We start from the raw sequence: 18010 nt of genomic DNA on the forward strand, positions 1-18010 counted from the left end.
TTTCCAGAGAAATCCTACTGACCTCGGGTATACTGTTTTAGTCAAGCCGACGGAGACGTTGGCAGATTTGGAGACTATCATCCGTGATCGTTATAAATTGCCTCTTGAGACACCTTTGTCGATGGCTTACCACCCACCAGAGTGGTTGTTGGAGCCTGAGGGAACTCGAACTCCACCGACTACACTTACGACAAACGAAGCTGTTCAAGAAATGATGGAGCTTCGTACTTGGTTTACCGAACTGAAGCTATGTGTTACCTCTGGGGCAGAAGAAGTTGCGAATTACCAGTTCTTAACCAATACAACATTTTCCATTGGTGGGGCAACGTTTGTATTCTCAGGTCAGTATATATAGATAACACATGATCTACTATAATGATTGTAATCAAATATAGTTATTTGTTTTGTCCAGGAATGGACGAGACAGAACTGGCGATGAGTAAGGAGGTGCTTGAGGAGATATTTAACGAGCAAGAGAAGGTGGTCATGTATAGGGCTCATCTAGAAATTGAAAAGGCTAATCAAGGAAGACAAAATGCGGCGTCCACAAGTGATGCGACTACTCAAGCTACGGGCGAAGGTTAGTAACTTGTATTGGATATGTCTTTTTTTATATGCGCAACTAAGTAATGTTTTATTGTTTGTATGTAATTAGATTTGGTCTCCTCGCCCACTGGATCGGAGGAGTGAAAGAAGTGCGGCAAATGAAGTGGTAAAAGAACGGCAGAATTACGCATGTTGTTTGGTTCTAGTTGAAGTGTTTAACTAAGTGATGTTATGTTATTGGAATAAGTGAAGTCTATGTGAGGCTTCATATGTTGTTCTTTCAGTTGAAGATGTTTTTCTATTGCTGTCTTATTAATGTATAATATCTGGTTTGTAAGGGAAACACTTGTTTCATATGCATGTTTAATATAAAATATTAGTTCGATGAGTAGAGTTGATTTAACACGTTTAGTCGATTACCTTTGACAGAAAATACAATATATATACTTTCCTGAATCAATAAATATCATTTAACTTGGGAATTTTGTTTGGTTTCGTCATTTTAAAAACGGTTACCCTTAACGTAATGTGCTTTTTTATTTTAACTTATTTTTCGTTTACGTAGGTTTGTTATGGACTTGTTATAGATTGTGTCAAAATGGCGTTTTGTTTCAGCAAAATTATAGAAATGTAAAAGTGTATAAACTGATTTGTTGTCTTTCTTAAAATGTAAGAGAATAATAGGTACTGCGTAATTAATTAGTTTATCATTTTATTTGATTTTTGGTTTATCTTAGTATAGTTTATACGGTTGCAAAACATGTATATTACTCAGAAAAGCCATAATACATTAGGGATTGATTATCTAGTATTCCCAACTTTTTGTTCTCCTATTTTAGTTAACTTGGTACCAATTTATGTATTTTGTTTTGATCACCGGATATAGGGTAACTATTTACTCCCCTATATTATCTGATTACTTCTAGTTGTTGTTCTCGGTTCTACTCTTAGTTACCATTCATGTTATATATAATTCAGCACTCGACTCGTTATAATTTTTAATGTCTTGATGAACATTTTATAAACACATGAATTGTAAACATAGAATTTGGCATTTATTTATTTCAAAAACCCGGGAATTAATACAACCTGCCCCAGTCTAAACTTGGATAAAATATTTTACATTCACATGTTTACTTTCTGTGTCATTCACAGACCACCATGCTTATCAAACACCTTCATCATCCGGGAATAGCCATAATACCTTCTAGCACTTCAGTTATATTGCAACTTTACAAGTTGCTTTATTGTGACCGCTCCCCTTGCAACGGCTACATATATGTCTTTTTCTTGGAGTTTTCATCTTCATAGAAAAAATTAGTTGTTAAATGTTGTGCAACAATTTAGTAAATGTAATCAACATGTTTTGTTTACCCGTATTTCACCCGTTGGCAATATTCTGCTCTTCCGAGGTCTACCTGGAGGTCGCCTACTTGATGGAGGAAATATTATGACCGATTCTCCTTCCTTTCCGGATATGCCTTCTCTTATTTCTGTTTCGGTGGTTATCGGCACAATATCTTCGGCATATGCGGAGGTCAAAGTTTCAAGACTGTAAAATTCAGATACTAGGGACTCTATACGAACTTTTTCATTGATTGCTGAAGCAATAGCATGGGAGCAAGGTATGAGGAGCTTTTGGAATGAAAAACAGCTGCAATTTTTTCCTCCAAGGTTGACGTGATATGAGGAGCCAACTTTGTCTTTCACTTCGAACTCAACATTGTTAATCCGTCTGACAAGCATCCCACCGCTGTTTTCAAAATTTCCTTCTAAAATCTCGTTAACCCGTGCCGTCAACCTTCCATTACCAACCCCTGTGACATTACGTCTTTCCGCAAACCAGTTCATAAGTTTGGATCTGATATACTCTACCAAAGCCACTATTGGATACTCTCGTGCTTCCCGGAGAACGGAGTTCCATGTCTCGGCAACATTGCTTGTCATAATGTTGTACCGATTTCCATCGAAATGCGCACGTGCCCAATGTTGGAAACCAATACCAATTAAGTATTCCGCACACGAAGCGTTAATGTTCTTGATTTCATTGAATATGGTGTTAAATTCACTAAGTTGGAATGCTCGAGCTGCCTTCCCACCAAGTAACCAAGGTTCTTGTTTTTGAAATATGTTCGGAGCCGTTTCAGGTGCATAACACATGCACAATGTTTTACTGCCGGATAAATCTACACGTAAATGGAATGGTCAGATATACACGTTTTATATTTAAAGTGGAGAATAAGTTTATGATAACTTCTTATTTCGATAACTACCTTTGATAACCCATTGTAGATGGACGAGTGTCTGTCTGAAACAAAAACAATATCATTGTCGTTAGGGATGAACTTCAGAAGCATTTTAAAAAACCATTCCCACGCTTTGTCATTTTCACCATCCACTATTCCTACTGCGATAGGAAAAACTTGGTAATTGCCATCTTGGGCTGATGCAGACAATAAGCATCCAGCATATTTCCCTCTTAAATGTGCTCCATCTATGATGATGACATTACGCATATGCTTGATACCGTTTATACATGCTCCAAGTGCAAGGAACATATATTTGAATCGATGACCAACTCCAGCTTCATAAACTGTATGCATTTCAGCCAACGTTCCAGGATTGGCCACGACGAGTCTTTGTAAGTAATCGGGAAGCAATTGATATGATGTAGCATTTGCCCCTTTTGCGTATTGTAGCGCTACTTCCCTTGATCGCCAAGCTTTCCAATAAGAAATCCGAATATTGTAATCGCCTAGCATGACTTGCATGATCTCGTTTGGCCGTGGCCCAGACCCATTTCCTGTAAACCTTGACTTAAGCATTTGTCCAATGACAGGTGTTGCTTGTTCTTCGTATCCTGAATTTTAAAGCAATAAATATAAGAAATTGGTTTCAGCAAATTCTAAGTTCGACTGTTGTGTATTCCATTGCAACAAGAAGTTAGAACTTGGAGATGAATGTCTATTAAAAGTGAAAAAAAAAAATTTCCTATAATTTTATTGTTGCCATAAATCATATCGTTACTGGGAATTGCCGGATATGATAATGATATGTTTATAGATTTTTAATTAAAATGCATACTTGGCCGTAACTAAACATATGATTAAAAATCCCATCGCTGCCTTGTTATTGTCACAGATATAATGTTTTCTAATTTTATGTCACCGAACTTTACTAACTTTATGTAAAGGATTCGTTAATCGCGTAAATTATAAATTCAAAATCGATTTTTAATTATATAAGTATTGCTTTACTGTTCTTTACGAGCAACGGAATCGAAAAATAAAATCTGATTTTATTGTAGATAAATATGTTTAATACCTGCTTTGTCGTCAACCGAACAAGAATGTTCGAAGACAATCCTTCGAATTTCGTACTTTTCCACGTTCTTCATTCTGATTGCATAAATTGTCCATAAGCATGTAGAACTAATGCATTTAAGGACCATTCCATCGGGGGTGGATCTACTGTTTTTAAACCGAAATTTATTTCGCAATGCATATAAAGCCATGCATTGTTTGAAATCATCCCTACTTTTAAACACCTTTCCTTCGTATAATGCATCAGAATGGTTTGTTTGGTTTCCTACAAAGTTAGTAGTCGATAGGTTGATTAGTTTCACCGTATATATGTTAAAACCAAACATATTTCATATTACTTCTTGGCCTTTAACATATTTTACATTACACGGGCCCGCAATAATATTATCTTATGCATCGTACGCGATAAACAAAAAACAAAAAGTAAACCCCTGCGGCCATATATTTCACATCAAAAGTTGGCTACTTATTTATCAGTCTAGCTATTTATTCTAAAAGAGGGGACCAAAACCACCACTTCCATCTTCAGCTTCGGAAGAGGACTCTGGAATATCGATGACAGGTTTTGGTTCAGCCTTGCTGTTTCCAACTCCCACTCCAAGTGTGAGATCAAGAAACGGTTCAACATCGGTTGTATTCCCAGTTCGAGTCAAACCGTTTTCTGTAACAAGATTTTTTCCTTTGTTATTTATTTTGACTTCTGCCGATGTTTCACCTGCATAGAAAATAACAACTTTATCAACAGCTAAGACGATACATTAGGTTAATTTATAATTTTTAATATTAGTACCTGTTAAGATAGTATTACCGGAGTTAGCATCCACCGTATAATCCGAATTTTCTGCAACTGGTGGTGGGATTGTTATGTAGTTCTGTGTCTCGTTGAAATCCTCAGAAGAGCCAGTGTAGGAGCCTTCATATTCGTCGTCGATAACAATGAATGTATGATGTTTTGGTGCAATGACCCTTCGATTTGGAGCAAGTGGGAGTCCTATAGCTCTCTCGGCAGGGTGCGGAGACGGTGCAATGTAAACCTCATACCTTCTTCCTTCTTCAGTCATGCCATCTCAGTATGCTTCCTCCTCTGGTAGGTCTTCAAACAAGTTAAGAGGTTCTACTCCCAAATTGGTATCCTGATTAACCATTGTTGATGCTTCAAAATTTGGGTGTATGTTTTGTAGCTCCTCAACAGTGATCGGTTCTCCATACAATACTAGGAATGAAAATATGCAGCAGTCAGTAATCCAAAACTTGGATGAAATAAAATTATACTAACAAGTAATAGTAAAATCTATTAGTGTTACTTCATATTCGGTATAATACAAAATCAACTGCCAGAACATGTACATATTTTGCCTATATTATAAATGTCGGTACTTAAGTCAATAACTATATTTGAAAACTTTAAGTACTATTACACACATATCATACTCACGTAAATCCCATAATACTATAATTTAAAACTTTAAAGCAATGTTACCTTCTTGATTAGGATCATAGTTGTTCAGAGGATCCGGAGAAACAGGAACAGCTCCCTCTAAAGCCATGAAGTCATTTCCCGTTAAGTTGTTATATTCAAGACCTTCGTCTGTGTCATCAACATCGTTTTGTAAACCATAAACCATCTCATTCTCCAGAGAGACACGGAAGACTAGCAGCAATTGTGGTTCGTTGAACATTATCTCCAAGATATGCTTGCTACACACGATTGGGTGGCCACCAACCAAGTCTTGCACATTTAAATCAAATAGGCACGGTTAATTGGATTTCCAAAAATTTATCATCATTTTTACTAAAGCAAATAAGTTTTGGGACACTAACCAATTATAGCTTGACGATGTTGTTCTTCAGTTACGCCCTCTTCAAGGTATGTCTTTTCATCAATAGAGAAGGGAGTTCTACAGAAGAACTGGTATTTTGCGACTAGCTCAGGTCCACTAGTCACATAGAGAACTGGATAGGCCATGTAATCGAAGACACTTGCCATGATTTTGACATCTTTGTTGCTTACTAAAGTGATTGGAGGTGTTGTTGGTCCATCGGGAACGAGCATCCATGTCGGGAGCTGATAGGTCAACACTACCGGAGTGAGAATACCAAGGTTGAGGGTGATACGGATCATCTCCACTAGACCATCGATAGATTCAGTTCTGTTGATTATCACCGCTTCCCTCTGAGAATTTGGGGCCTCTTCGAAAGACCAAACCCCGGTTGGGGACTTACTCCACATCCCGATTACGAGCCGAACTAACATTCCCATCTGCAACACATATGTAACATTAAATTTAGAGGGGTCAATAGTGTGTAAAACTCTACCAGATGTGCTGACATATCATACGGTTGTGTGAATTTTTTTAAAAAAAATGAACCCTAAAAAAAACTGCAAAATTACCTTTTTTCCTTCCAGATATGAGCTTCGCCAGAAACTAGTGAACTGATCTGGATATTTTTCCTTCTGTGTTTGTGCAGACTAATGCTTTCGGGAGCTCCTTTTTATAGCGAACTAATGATGGTGACTCTGGAATTTCTTACACAAAATCCAGCTTATACGCAAGCATTAAATGCGCCAGCTACCTAGGTATAGACTTAATTATTCATACATTAGGTTTCATAAAATATCTCTGACACGTTGTTCATATTTTAAAATTTTAAACAAAAATTTCGACATTATCCACTTTAGTTTTCGTAACATTCTCCTTTGTTCGATTTTCTCCGGTTTGATTAACCGTGTCCAATTCAATACGCGTAAACCGAGTTCTATTTTCTTAATTGATTGAAACTCGATCAGTGTTATCAGACCACATAATTAAGTTCCTTTAGAAAGGCCTTTGTGGTTTACATTGATACACGTATAGACCCTGTATTTACTCAGTTATCTTCCTCTTATTTTTTAATTAACACTTTGCTCTTCTATTTTGTTTAAGTCATTCCTATTGGGCGTTTTATGGCTTCTTCTAAACATTCTTGTGCTGCTACGCGGCGTTAATCTGGAAAAACGATGGTAATGATTCCCATAGTTGAAAATCGACTTGAATGTCTATTGCATGGACTGACTTGAATCCTCTTCGGAGGCTCTATGTTTATTCTCCGATACTGTCTTCGCTGTAATGGTAATATTTGTTTCTCGCTTATTAAGTTGTAAATTTGTTTTCAAACTTAAACATATAACTTCATTATTATTTCAAAATAAGTTTCTTTTCTATCCCCTGGAATGCTGACAATAGTCCGGTAGATTTTAAATTATTCCTGTTCAGGAAAGCCTCTAATTGTAGTATTGCATAACGTCCCAAATATACGCTTTCCGCACCAAAACACGTGGTATAACTCCTTCATTTTTGCCAAGCACGTGCTTATATCTTTCTCTATTTTCTAATTGCGGTATATTTGGTAACGACAGTGACAACAAGTCGTTTTCTTGAAATAGTTCCAGACATCAGTATCTTACCTAGATTTGCCTACCCTACTCAAACTCCAGTCTATGTATGCAACTTGGATTACGCAGGGGCAGGTCTGTAATTGCGAGACGACTGTTCATTCCTGATACCTCATTAAAATTTTCTCTGCATAGATTGCTAATAAACTTCCGTTTTATGGTTTTTCAACCAAATAGGCCTACTTTTTATTTATTATCTTTAATCTCTATTATTAAAAGAGAAGTACCCATTAGAAAATACCCCTTACTTTTTAAAGTTAATTACACTTCCATACCACTAAGAATTAAATTGAATATCCTATTTTAATGTTTATCTTTTTCAGTTAGATTAATGTATTTTTCTTATTCAAATATAAATATAATGTCATTAAATGAACCTACATATTTTAATGTTTGTATTTTCCAGTTAAATTAATTAGTTTTCCTTAATCAAATTTAAACTCAATGTTGTTAAATGAACCTAAAAATACATCATATTTAACGTAGCTTATTACGAACGAGTACAGTTCAATAATGAACTTGAATTTTATTTTTACGAAAACGTGAATCACTTGACATATGTAATATTAAAAATATATTAACTACAATATAACAAATGCTATAACTATACTTTAGTTTGAAATGATCATGCTCAATTAATATATAGTCAACTTACATCATGCATCTATCGATGTACAATATTCAAACCACTTATAGTTTTCGTTTTCTTTATAGGATGTATCAACCAATCAATCATCCTATTGATTTTCTAAGCTTTATAAAAAAACAAATCAATAAATACAAACTCAAAATCCAATATCTTTTATTAATCAAAACAGATCATCTACAATGTCGTATCTTTAATGTCTATAACCATAATTAAACTAATTATAAGAATAGATTTGATGCCAACCAATTGATCTATTACTTTGGTAATTGATTTGCTTGCAGAAGAGGAAACAATAAATTTATAATTTGTAAGAATATAAAGATATAGAGATTCCAACCAATTGCCTATATTTGCGTATGATTTTCGCATAATAAGCTTCAAATTGAACATTGAAAAAGATAGAGAGATTTTTTTTAATCTTTTACCGACATAGAACTTAAACAAAACGAAGAGTTAAAGGTAATTTTTTTTTGTTACACTTTTCGGAAAAAAACGGTTACAACATGGTTTTCATAATACTGCCTTTTGACATATTAATGTTATAGACATTTAATAATTATCTTGACGCAAAACAAAGACTATAAATAATTTATTATTAATAAAATTATGAAATTATTTACAATTTGATGACTAATTCATCGCTTTTTTTATATGTTAAATTTTTCATAGAAGTTTAAAAATCATTGTATTTCCTTTAAACATGTATAACTTATTTATAATCTTTTATGTTATACTAAGTCATAATATAATATTTCTTCATATTTTACATTAATAACCATTATTTTTATATATCGTCTACAATTTTCTAATTACGTCTATTTGTTCAATTTTTTATATGATATTGAATATTCCATAAATAGATGGTTTAAGATGCCAAAAAAAATATTTAATTGGTGAATATAATACATCAAATATTACAAATACATCATTTAGTTAAATAAATAACCAAAAACCAAAAATTCATATCCGCGCTGGCAGGGTCTAGTTTTAATTATGAGAGACTCACACAATTTAACCAGTGTGCATGCTCTTGGGTTATCGGGATAAACTTAGGTTAGAATTTCATTTGCTATGAGCACATATTTGGTGAACTTCGGTCATCACTGCTTGTAAAAGATTTCAATAAATACATATACATCAAACAGTTATTTATTGAGAGAAAAAAATGTTTTGGAATTTCCTTATATCACCATAAAACGAATATTATGATGCGGCAATTAAAAGAAAAAAGTGTTTCAGAAAGAAAAAAAATGATGCGGCAATTAAAAGAAAATATTCCCTTTCTCGATCGAGATCAAAGTTCAAACAATTAACCAAGTAGTTAATCGAAAATGTTCAAAAGAAAAGTAGCTAACCGAAGTAAACCGACGTAGAACTAGATTGGGCACATTTAAATATCTCTAGAAGTTAACCGAAGAAATGAAGAATCGAAAAAGCAACAGAGGAAATAAGGGGTTTTGCGCCTGAACCCTAAACCCTGGCTTCAATCTTTTTGCTTGCACTGGTAAGTTCGCATTGCCTTTTGACATGTATTCACTGATAGTCCATGGAAGAAGGTCCGTAGATCTACACAAGTGGCGTAACTTGAGCGTTTCAGTGCAAAATGTATTTTCTTTTTCCAGTTCCTTCTCTTCTTATGCTGCCAGTGCTAGAAATTGTCGAAAAGAGCAGGTTTTCACTTTCTGTTACCTCGTTGATTCCTTGGGCTTAACTACAACAGTCGCGGAATCAGTCTCAAAAAAAGCCAGCTTCAAGGACAAGGGCAACCCTAATGCGGTCCTGAGGCTTTTGAGAAGTTACGGGTTCACAGACTCTCAGATCTCCAGCATCGTAACGAACTATCCACGGCTGCTTCTGCTGGATGCTGAGAAATGTCTTGGTCCCAAGCTTCAGGTGATCAAGTCAATGGAAGGAGCTTCAAGCTCCTCTGATCGGCTCATCGAGACTATCTCAAAAGTTCCTAAACTCTTGGGAATGAAAGGGGACAAAACTATAAGCAGATACTATGATGTTGTCAAAGAGACCATGGAATCTGGTAAGAGTTTCAAGTTCGAAAAGTTATGCCATTCACTGCCTCATGGTATGCAGCAGAACAAAATCAGGAACGCATCTGTTCTGAGAGAACTTGGAGTGCCTCAGAGGTTGTTAAACCCTTTGCTCGTCTCGGACCACAAACTTGTCTGCGGAGATGGAAAATTTAAAGAAACCCTCAAGAAGGTTATTGACATGGGTTTTGATCCGACAAGCTCACAGTTTGTTCAAGCTCTGGGGGCTGTTAGGAAGTTAGGCGACAAAGAGATACAAGAGAAAGTCAATGTCTACGGGAAGTTAGGCTTTTCCATAAGAGATGTATGGGAAATGTTCCTCAAGTATCCTATCTCTCTTAGATTCTCGGAGGACAATGTAACTCAGACGTTTAAAATCCTGAAGACTTGTGGACTAATAGAAGAAGAGATCCTCTCAGTGTTCAAGAAGTTTCCACAATGCATTGGTTATTCAAGGCAGAAGATATACAACTCCCTTAAAACTTTTTTTGGCCTTGGATTTAACATTAATCAGTTTTCGATGATGGTCAAGCGCTTCCCTCCATGTCTTAACATGTCTGCAGAGAGGCTGAAGAAAAGGACCAAGTTTCTGGTGAAGAAGAAGAATAAGCTTATGCTGAGGAAGATGAAATGGTCACTAAACGCTGTGGCTTCGTTTCCTCAGGTACTTGGAGTTAGCATGGAGAAGAGGATTGTACCAAGGTGTAACGTTATGAAAGCACTCAGGGTTGCTTGGAGACAGAGAAAGCATACTACCTGATAAGGAATCTGTCTTGTTATGTACTGATGAGGAGTTTTTAGACAGGTATGTGAGGAATCATGATAACAAGGAGCTTGTGGCTGAGTTAATGTCTATCTTCACCAGAGATTCTGCTTCATAGATATTTAAGGCTTGTGTTAAGGGTTGAACCGTGTTTCTGTGAACTGGATTTTCGCTTTATAAATTCGAGGATATGATCCTAGAAACTTTTTAGGCTATCATATTATATATTTAACTGAATAATGTATTGCTTTCGGTTGTTCTTTCATTACCATCTACCAAAGTAACCAAGCACATGTTTGTTCCATATCTTTTAGGGGCATATCTAGCAAGTAGCAACAGTCTCTCTTACTTTTTTTTGTTTGACAGTGTTTTTGGAGATATGAGATCCTAAGTTACGTGGTACCCTTAGAGGTATGCCTAAGGAGTGTATCATAGTGTAGTGTGGTATTTTAGAGTTTGTAGAGAGGTATGTGATGAAGCATGATGATAATAAGAAGCGTGTGGCTAAGTTGATGGCTTGTGTTTCGCGACTGTCAAGTGTTTTGCTTTTATTTATGAATCACGTGGAAATTTCGATTTAAGACTTTTGCGATCTCAATTTGTAATCTGACTTAGACAAAAAAATGTACACAGAACGAAGCTACTGAGTTCTTGGATTGGTCATGTAAAGCCTTTTTGTTTCTTTATCAGTGTTTGACCTTTGGTTTTTTAGAGGATTTAGTTTAACTAAACTCTTTTTAGCCAGAATATTTCTTAAGACACTTGCTTTTCTAATGATGGCTTCGTCTTTTCAATGACTTCTTGGATACTATGTTTCATCTGATATATATAATGATTTTATTCTCGTATTGGAGACTGGGGATGTTGTGACGTTATACACCTTGTGAGCTTACAGTATCATCCAACTCTGGAATGAAGCTAAAACAGTTGAAACAAATGAACGAAGCGAAAGGTGTTCTTCTTTCACTGTAGGAGATGGATTACATCCCTCCACAAGGCCCATCGAATAACAGGCCCTAATCCAACAAGCTGGACTAATTTAGTCGGTTCGGCGGCTAAAAACGTCAGCTCGACCCCAGAGTACTTTTAGCCGATCGACCAAGCCGATTCGAGATACCCGGCTTGGAGAGATCTCTGCTCGGGCCCGTATACTCGGCCCTTCACAGCAGGGCCCAAAAGATTAAAACATTAGGGCGTCGAGGACAGAAGACCTATAAAAGGGAATGAGGAAGCAACAAGAGGAGGGCTTTTGGACATTGTACACACTGAGCGGTTAGGTCTAGGGTTTTAGTCATCTCTTCGACCTTGTTGCTTTGAGCTCTCTGAGCTTGTTTTCTCACTTTCCGGTCACTCTTGTAACCCCTTTTGTTCGAATCTAATAAAACGTCTTTAGTCATCCCATTTACGAGTTCTTTCAACCTAGTCGACTGAATCCCGTACAAACAATTGGCGCCCACCGTGGGGCTGACTAAAGTAACGTTCTAGATCTACATGGCTCAAGACGATGCCGCCTTCGGCGCTCCAGGCGTAGAACCAACACCTACGCCTGAGGCCGCGCCCCCCATCACCGCAGATTTCATGAGCTCCATCATGGCTCGACTCGCTCGCCAAGACGAAGTCCAAAAGACGACCAACGACCAACTAGCTGCTTTGCTCGCGGCACTCACAGCTCCTGATGGCCAGATGAGCCGTCCCCAGCAAATACGCCGTCGCCTCTTCAACACAAACCCTACGGCGACCGGAGGCGACCACGTCTCAGACGACTCGGAGCCTAATGAAACCCTTCTCGCCGACGTTCCCCCAGCAGGCTCAGATCTCACGACAATACGCGAGATCGCAGAGCTCAAACTCAGCTTCTAACAAATGAGCGAGAAGATCCACCAGGCAACCAGCGCGGCTTCACAAATCGAGAGCGTACTCGCCGCAACCTCGCGCACCCCTTTTACTAGCGCACTGACTATGTGCAACTCGGAAAGATATAGAAGTTGCGCTTACCCGAGTACAAACCCGGCGGAGACCCGGTGGAACACATGACAGCCTTTAACATTGCGATGGCGCGAGCTCGGCTCTCCGACGAAGAAAGGGATGCAGGTTACTGCCAGCTGTTCGTCGAGACTCTCCACGAGCAAGCTCTAACCTGGTTCTCCCAGTTAGAGGAGAACTCAATCGGAAGCTTCCTTGACTTATCAGCGGCTTTTCTCAAGACGTACATCATGTTCACAAAGCGCAGCGCCACTGCCTCTAGCTTGTGGAACCTCAACCAAACCAAAGACCAGAGCCTCCGCGACTACATGGAGAAGTTCAAAGCCGTGGTGTCCAGGATTGAAATCCCGGACAGCATCGCCATCGACGCTCTGCGCAACACGTTGTGGATTCGCTCTAAGTTCCGAGAAGACCTATACCATAACCCAACTACGTCGCTCCAAGACGCTATCGCGCGCTCTGATAACTTCATCCGAATGGAAGAAGATACTAATGCAATCCTCAGCAAGATGAACGCGCCCAAAGCTCCAGCGGCTAAAAACGCCAACACGCGACAAGAACCGCGCCAGCATGCTCCAAGCGACAAAAACGGTCGCAAAGACGGATACATGTATGCCGTCAACAAAAACAACGTGCCGATCTCTACTCTTGTAGTCCGCGGAGAAGGTTGGAACAAGTGGGTAATAGAGCTCGAGTCGTCCGACAAACCAGTCGATGCTGTTTGCACCACCCAACCTACAACAGGAACGGGGTCAGCAGCGGGCCCTTCTAGGACCGTCGATCTCACCAAGCATTGCAAATATCACGATGTCAAAGGGCACGATACGATAGAATGCAAATCACTCTATGCGCAGTACCTCTCATCTCTTGCAAGCGGTGAATTTAAGTTCGAATCCCTGAAAGCTAAGCCGAAGAACGGCAAGAGCTGGAGCAAGAACAAGGAAATGAGAGCCCAACGCAAAGCCACTGGCAAAGGCCGACAAAAACGAAACTCATCAACAACGAGATGACGAGGAGGAAGCCCGGAAGGGTAACGGCGAGGAAGACTCCTCAGCCGACGAAGAGCAACCAGCTAATCGCAGACGCATTGAGGTTATACTCTCTCAGCAATCCTTATCGTCTGATGACGATAACGACGACACACCTGTACTCGGAGATCTGAGAGACGTCCTGAAACGAAAGCTCGAGTCTGAAAATGATAACAGTCCCAAGCACAATGATCTCCGAACGGTGCTGGATGCACGGAAGTCTCGGCGTATCTCAACAAGCAACACCAACCCCAACGAACGGCGACCTCCGAGACAAACTCAACGCCGGCGCATGCGATCTTCGCATTTTTCTCAACCGTTCGAAGTCAACGGATCTCCGAAGATAGTTGGAGCAAGCTAAGACGTCAAAAAACAACACTCAGTCGTTAAAAAACGACAACAATGTATCCACAGACCTCCGCGCCTTTTTAGACTCCAAGCGAGTAAAAGCGAGACAGTCGCTAAACGTCATTATGGGCGGCTCCCCTCCTTGCGGAGACTCTGTTCGCTCCGTCAAAGACTACCGTCGACAGGTTGCGACTTCCCAGAGGTGGCTGACTAGACCGCCAAGTCACCCTCCGATAACCTTCTCGCCGGACGACGCCAAAGGAGTTCACACACCCCATAATGATCCTCTTCTTGTCGTCCTCGGAATTGGAGAGTACGACGTCACCAAGATCCTTATTGACACATGAAGTTCCGTCGACCTCATCTTCCGAGGAACTCTACAGAAGATGGGAGTCGATCTTGACAACATAAAAGCGTCCTCCAGAACATTAACCGGCTTTAACGGATCTTCGAAAACTATACTGGGCACAATCCGCCTTCCGGTACGCGCGTGTGGAGTTACTCGAACAGTCAAGTTTGCTGTTGTAAGCACAAAGGCCCCATACCACGCTATACTTGGCACCCCTTGGATACACTCGATGCAAGCCATTCTGTCTACTTACCACCAGTGTGTCAAGTTCCCCGGTACAGACGGAAAGATTAAAACGTTGCGAGGAGATCAAAAGGCCGTTAGGGAGCTCCTAGTCGCCACAGTCAAACTCCAACGGTCATCTCTACCCGTTAACTCTGTTTCTCCTCCAACCCCTAAAGTCTGCTCCCAGGAAAGTGAAGTTCTTGAGTTACCTATTGACGACACTGATCCAAGTCGGACCACACGGGTTGGTGCATACCTGTCCGAAGACATGCAGCACGCATTTCTTGATTTCCTCAAGAAGAATGTGTCCACATTCGCATGGTCCATGGCGGACATGAAATGCATTGATCCGGCTATAACGACTCACAAACTAAACGTCGACCCAACATTCAAGCCTATCCGACAGAAGCGACACAAACTTGGCCCCGACAGGTCAAAAGCCGTAAACGAAGAAGTTGACAAGTTACTCGGCGCAGGCTCGATCGCTGAGGTTCGCTACCCCGAGTGGTTAGCAAATCCAGTAGTCGTCAAGAAGAAGAATGGGAAGTGGTGCGTCTGCGTCGACTTCACTGATTTGAATAAAGCTTGTCCAAAGGATAGTTATCCTCTCCCCAACATCGACCGTTTAGTCGAGTCTACAGCTGGAAACGAGATGCTAACCTTCATGGACGCCTTCTCTGGATACAACCAAATAATGATGCACCCGGATGATCGCGAGAAGACGGCCTTCATCACAGATAGGGGAACCTACTGCTACAAGGTCATGCCATTCGGTCTGAAGAACGCATGAGCAACCTACCGACGGCTTGTGAACAAGATGTTCGCAGATAAGTTGGGCGTCACCATGGAAGTATACATCGACGACATGCTTGTCAAGTCGCTCCGTGCTACTGATCACCTCCATCATCTACAAGAGTGCTTCGAAACTCTCAACAAATATGGCATGAAACTGAACCCAGCGAAGTGCACGTTCGGTGTTTCTTCAGGCGAGTTCCTCGGCTACATAGTCACACAACGAGGAATCAAGGCCAACCCAAAGCAAATTTGCGCGGTCCTGAACTTCCCGAGTCCGAAAAATAGTAGAGAAGTGCAACGGCTCACGGGTAGGATAGCTGCAGTCAATCGGTTCATCTCCAGATCCACCGACAAGTGCTTGCCCTTTTACGATCTCCTACGAGGAAACAAGAGGTTTATTTGGGATGAGAAATGCGAGGACGCATTTACTCAACTCAAACAATACCTGACAACACCCCCCGTACTCGCCAAGCCGGATGTCGGTGATGTTCTATCTCTCTACGTCGCGGTGTCACAAGCGGCAGTCAAGAGCGTTCTGATAAAAGAAGATCGCGGTGAACAAAAGCCAATCTTCTACACGAGCAGGCGCATGACCGGACCAGAAACGCGATACCCAACTCTGGAAAAGATGGCATTGGCAGCCGTCGAAGCAGCAAGAAAGCTTCGACCATACTTTCAGTCACATTCAGTGGAAGTATTAACTGATCAGCCCCTCCGAACAATACTCCAAAATACCAACCGGTCCAGCAGACTAACGAAGTGGACCATCGAACTCGGTGAGCTTGATATCACCTACAAGAACCGCACCGCGGCAAAATCTCAAGTTCTTGCGGACTTCCTAGTCGAATTGGCCCCTGAATTGGAGCAAGACCTCACACTCCCAAACCCAAACTGGACGCTGCACGTCGACGGATCTTCGACTAACAAAGAAGCAGGTGCCGGAGTCCAACTGCAGTCCCCGACCGGAGAACTGATCAGACAATCTTTCAGCTTCGGCTTCCCTGCATCGAACAACGAAGCAGAGTACGAATCTTTGATCGCTGGACTCCGCTTAGCGAAAGCTATAAAGGCTAAACGCCTAAGCGCCTACTGCGACACAGATTTAATCGCCAGTCAGTTTAGCAGCGACTACGATTCTCGTAATGACCGGATGGACACCTACCTCAAGATAGTGCAAAGCTTAGCCGCAGAGTTCGAATTATTTGAACTCGTCAGAGTTCCCAGAGGTGAAAATGTCGGCGCCGAAGCCCTCGCAGCCCTCGGCAGCAAGCTTTGGGATCAAGTTAAACGAACCATCCCAATACACCGCATCGAGAAACCGAGCATCGATATCTCAACCGACCAAACCGTCATCATAGCCCCAGTCACTGAATCCGACACACCAGATACCGCTGGATTCGGTCCTGGCTGGAGAACTGAGTTCATCGACTACCTCTCAAAGGGAGAACTTCCAACTGAGAAATGGGCAGCCCGCCGACTAAAAACACGCAGTGCCCATTATGTCGTCCTCGACGACGAACTACATCGATGGACTGCGAGTAAAGTACTCCTCAAATGCATTCATGGCGACAAGACAGCAAGGGTTATGGTAGAGACGCACGAAGGCTCTGGAGGAAACCATTCGGGCGGACGAGCACTAGCAATCAAAGTAAGAAGCTTAGGCTTCTTCAGTCCGACGATGAACGCAGATTGCGAGTCCTACGCGAGAAGCTGTGACAAGTGCCAACGGCACGCACCAAACATCCATTGTCCGACTGAAATGTTACAAACAACGACCGCGCCATACCCGTTTATGCGATGGGCAATGGACATCATAGGACCCCTTCCCTGCTCCCGCCAGCGACGTTTAATTCTCGTCCTCACCGACTACTTCACCAAATGGATCGAAGCTGAAGCCTACGCCCAAGTCACAGACAAAGAAGTCCGCGGTTTTGTCTGGAAGAACATTATCTTCCACCACGGCCTACCTTATGAGATCGTTACTGATAATGGATCACAGTCATGTCAGGCAACTTCAAGGAGTTTTGTAGCAAATGGAACATTCGACTAAGCCCTTCCACCCCTCGCTACCCGCAAGGAAATGGCCAAGCAGAGTCCTCCAGCAAACTCATCATCGACGACGTTAAGAAACGCTTAGACCTGAAAAAGGGTCATTGGCTCGACGAACTCGACGGAGTCCTATGGAGCCATCGCACAACACCAAGGGGATCGACTAAATCGACACCTTTCTCTCTTGCCTACGGTGTAGAGGCCATGGCTCCCGCTGAAGTTAACGTTTCAAGCCTCCGATCTTCAAAGATTCCTCAGTACGTCGAACTCAACAGGGAGATGCTACTCGATGCCCTCGATGAGATTGAAGAACGACGGGATCAAGCTCTGCTACGAATCCAAAACTATCAACATCAGATAGAGAGTTACTACAACAAAAAGGTCCGGGCCCGCCCCCTCAAACTCGGTGACCTTGTCATGCGCAAAGTGTTTGAAAACACTAAGGAGCTGAACGCCGGTAAACTCGGCGCTAGG

General features: G+C 41.0%; 3 protein-coding genes and 1 pseudogene across 4 annotated transcripts; 2 read left to right on the top strand and 2 right to left on the bottom strand.

Annotated features, from left to right (window-relative positions):
* Positions 1 to 592: 592 nt before the first annotated feature.
* Positions 593 to 6180, bottom strand: LOC103848151. Of its 2 annotated transcripts, XR_004455965.1 has the most exons (4): positions 5691 to 6180; positions 5350 to 5598; positions 4660 to 5082; positions 593 to 4584 (listed from the first exon to the last, which is right to left on the bottom strand). XR_004455965.1 is itself a non-coding variant. In XM_009125108.2 (3 exons), the coding sequence occupies exons 1-3, from the start codon at positions 6127 to 6129 to the stop codon at positions 4937 to 4939; spliced, it is 834 nt and encodes a 277-aa protein (XP_009123356.2). In that variant the 5' UTR covers positions 6130 to 6180; the 3' UTR covers positions 593 to 4936. The 2 variants fall into 2 exon arrangements, 1 of the variants encoding a protein (XP_009123356.2); XM_009125108.2 differs by having other exon boundaries at positions 593 to 5082.
* Positions 1903 to 3943, bottom strand: LOC103848209. The gene is made up of 3 exons (XM_009125165.1): positions 3871 to 3943; positions 2820 to 3406; positions 1903 to 2583 (listed from the first exon to the last, which is right to left on the bottom strand). The coding sequence occupies exons 1-3, from the start codon at positions 3941 to 3943 to the stop codon at positions 1903 to 1905; spliced, it is 1341 nt and encodes a 446-aa protein (XP_009123413.1).
* Positions 6181 to 9421: 3241 nt separating the features above from the next.
* Positions 9422 to 11005, top strand: LOC103848150 (annotated as a pseudogene).
* Positions 11006 to 12810: 1805 nt separating this feature from the next.
* On the top strand, positions 12811 to 13752 carry LOC103848208. Its single transcript, XM_009125164.1, has one exon. It carries the CDS (start codon positions 12811 to 12813, stop codon positions 13750 to 13752), a length of 942 nt encoding a protein of 313 aa, XP_009123412.1.
* Positions 13753 to 18010: the final 4258 nt, after the last annotated feature.

The sequence above is a fragment of the Brassica rapa genome, chromosome A03 (genome assembly GCF_000309985.2).
Source record: "Brassica rapa cultivar Chiifu-401-42 chromosome A03, CAAS_Brap_v3.01, whole genome shotgun sequence".
NCBI classification, from domain to species: domain Eukaryota; kingdom Viridiplantae; phylum Streptophyta; class Magnoliopsida; order Brassicales; family Brassicaceae; genus Brassica; species Brassica rapa.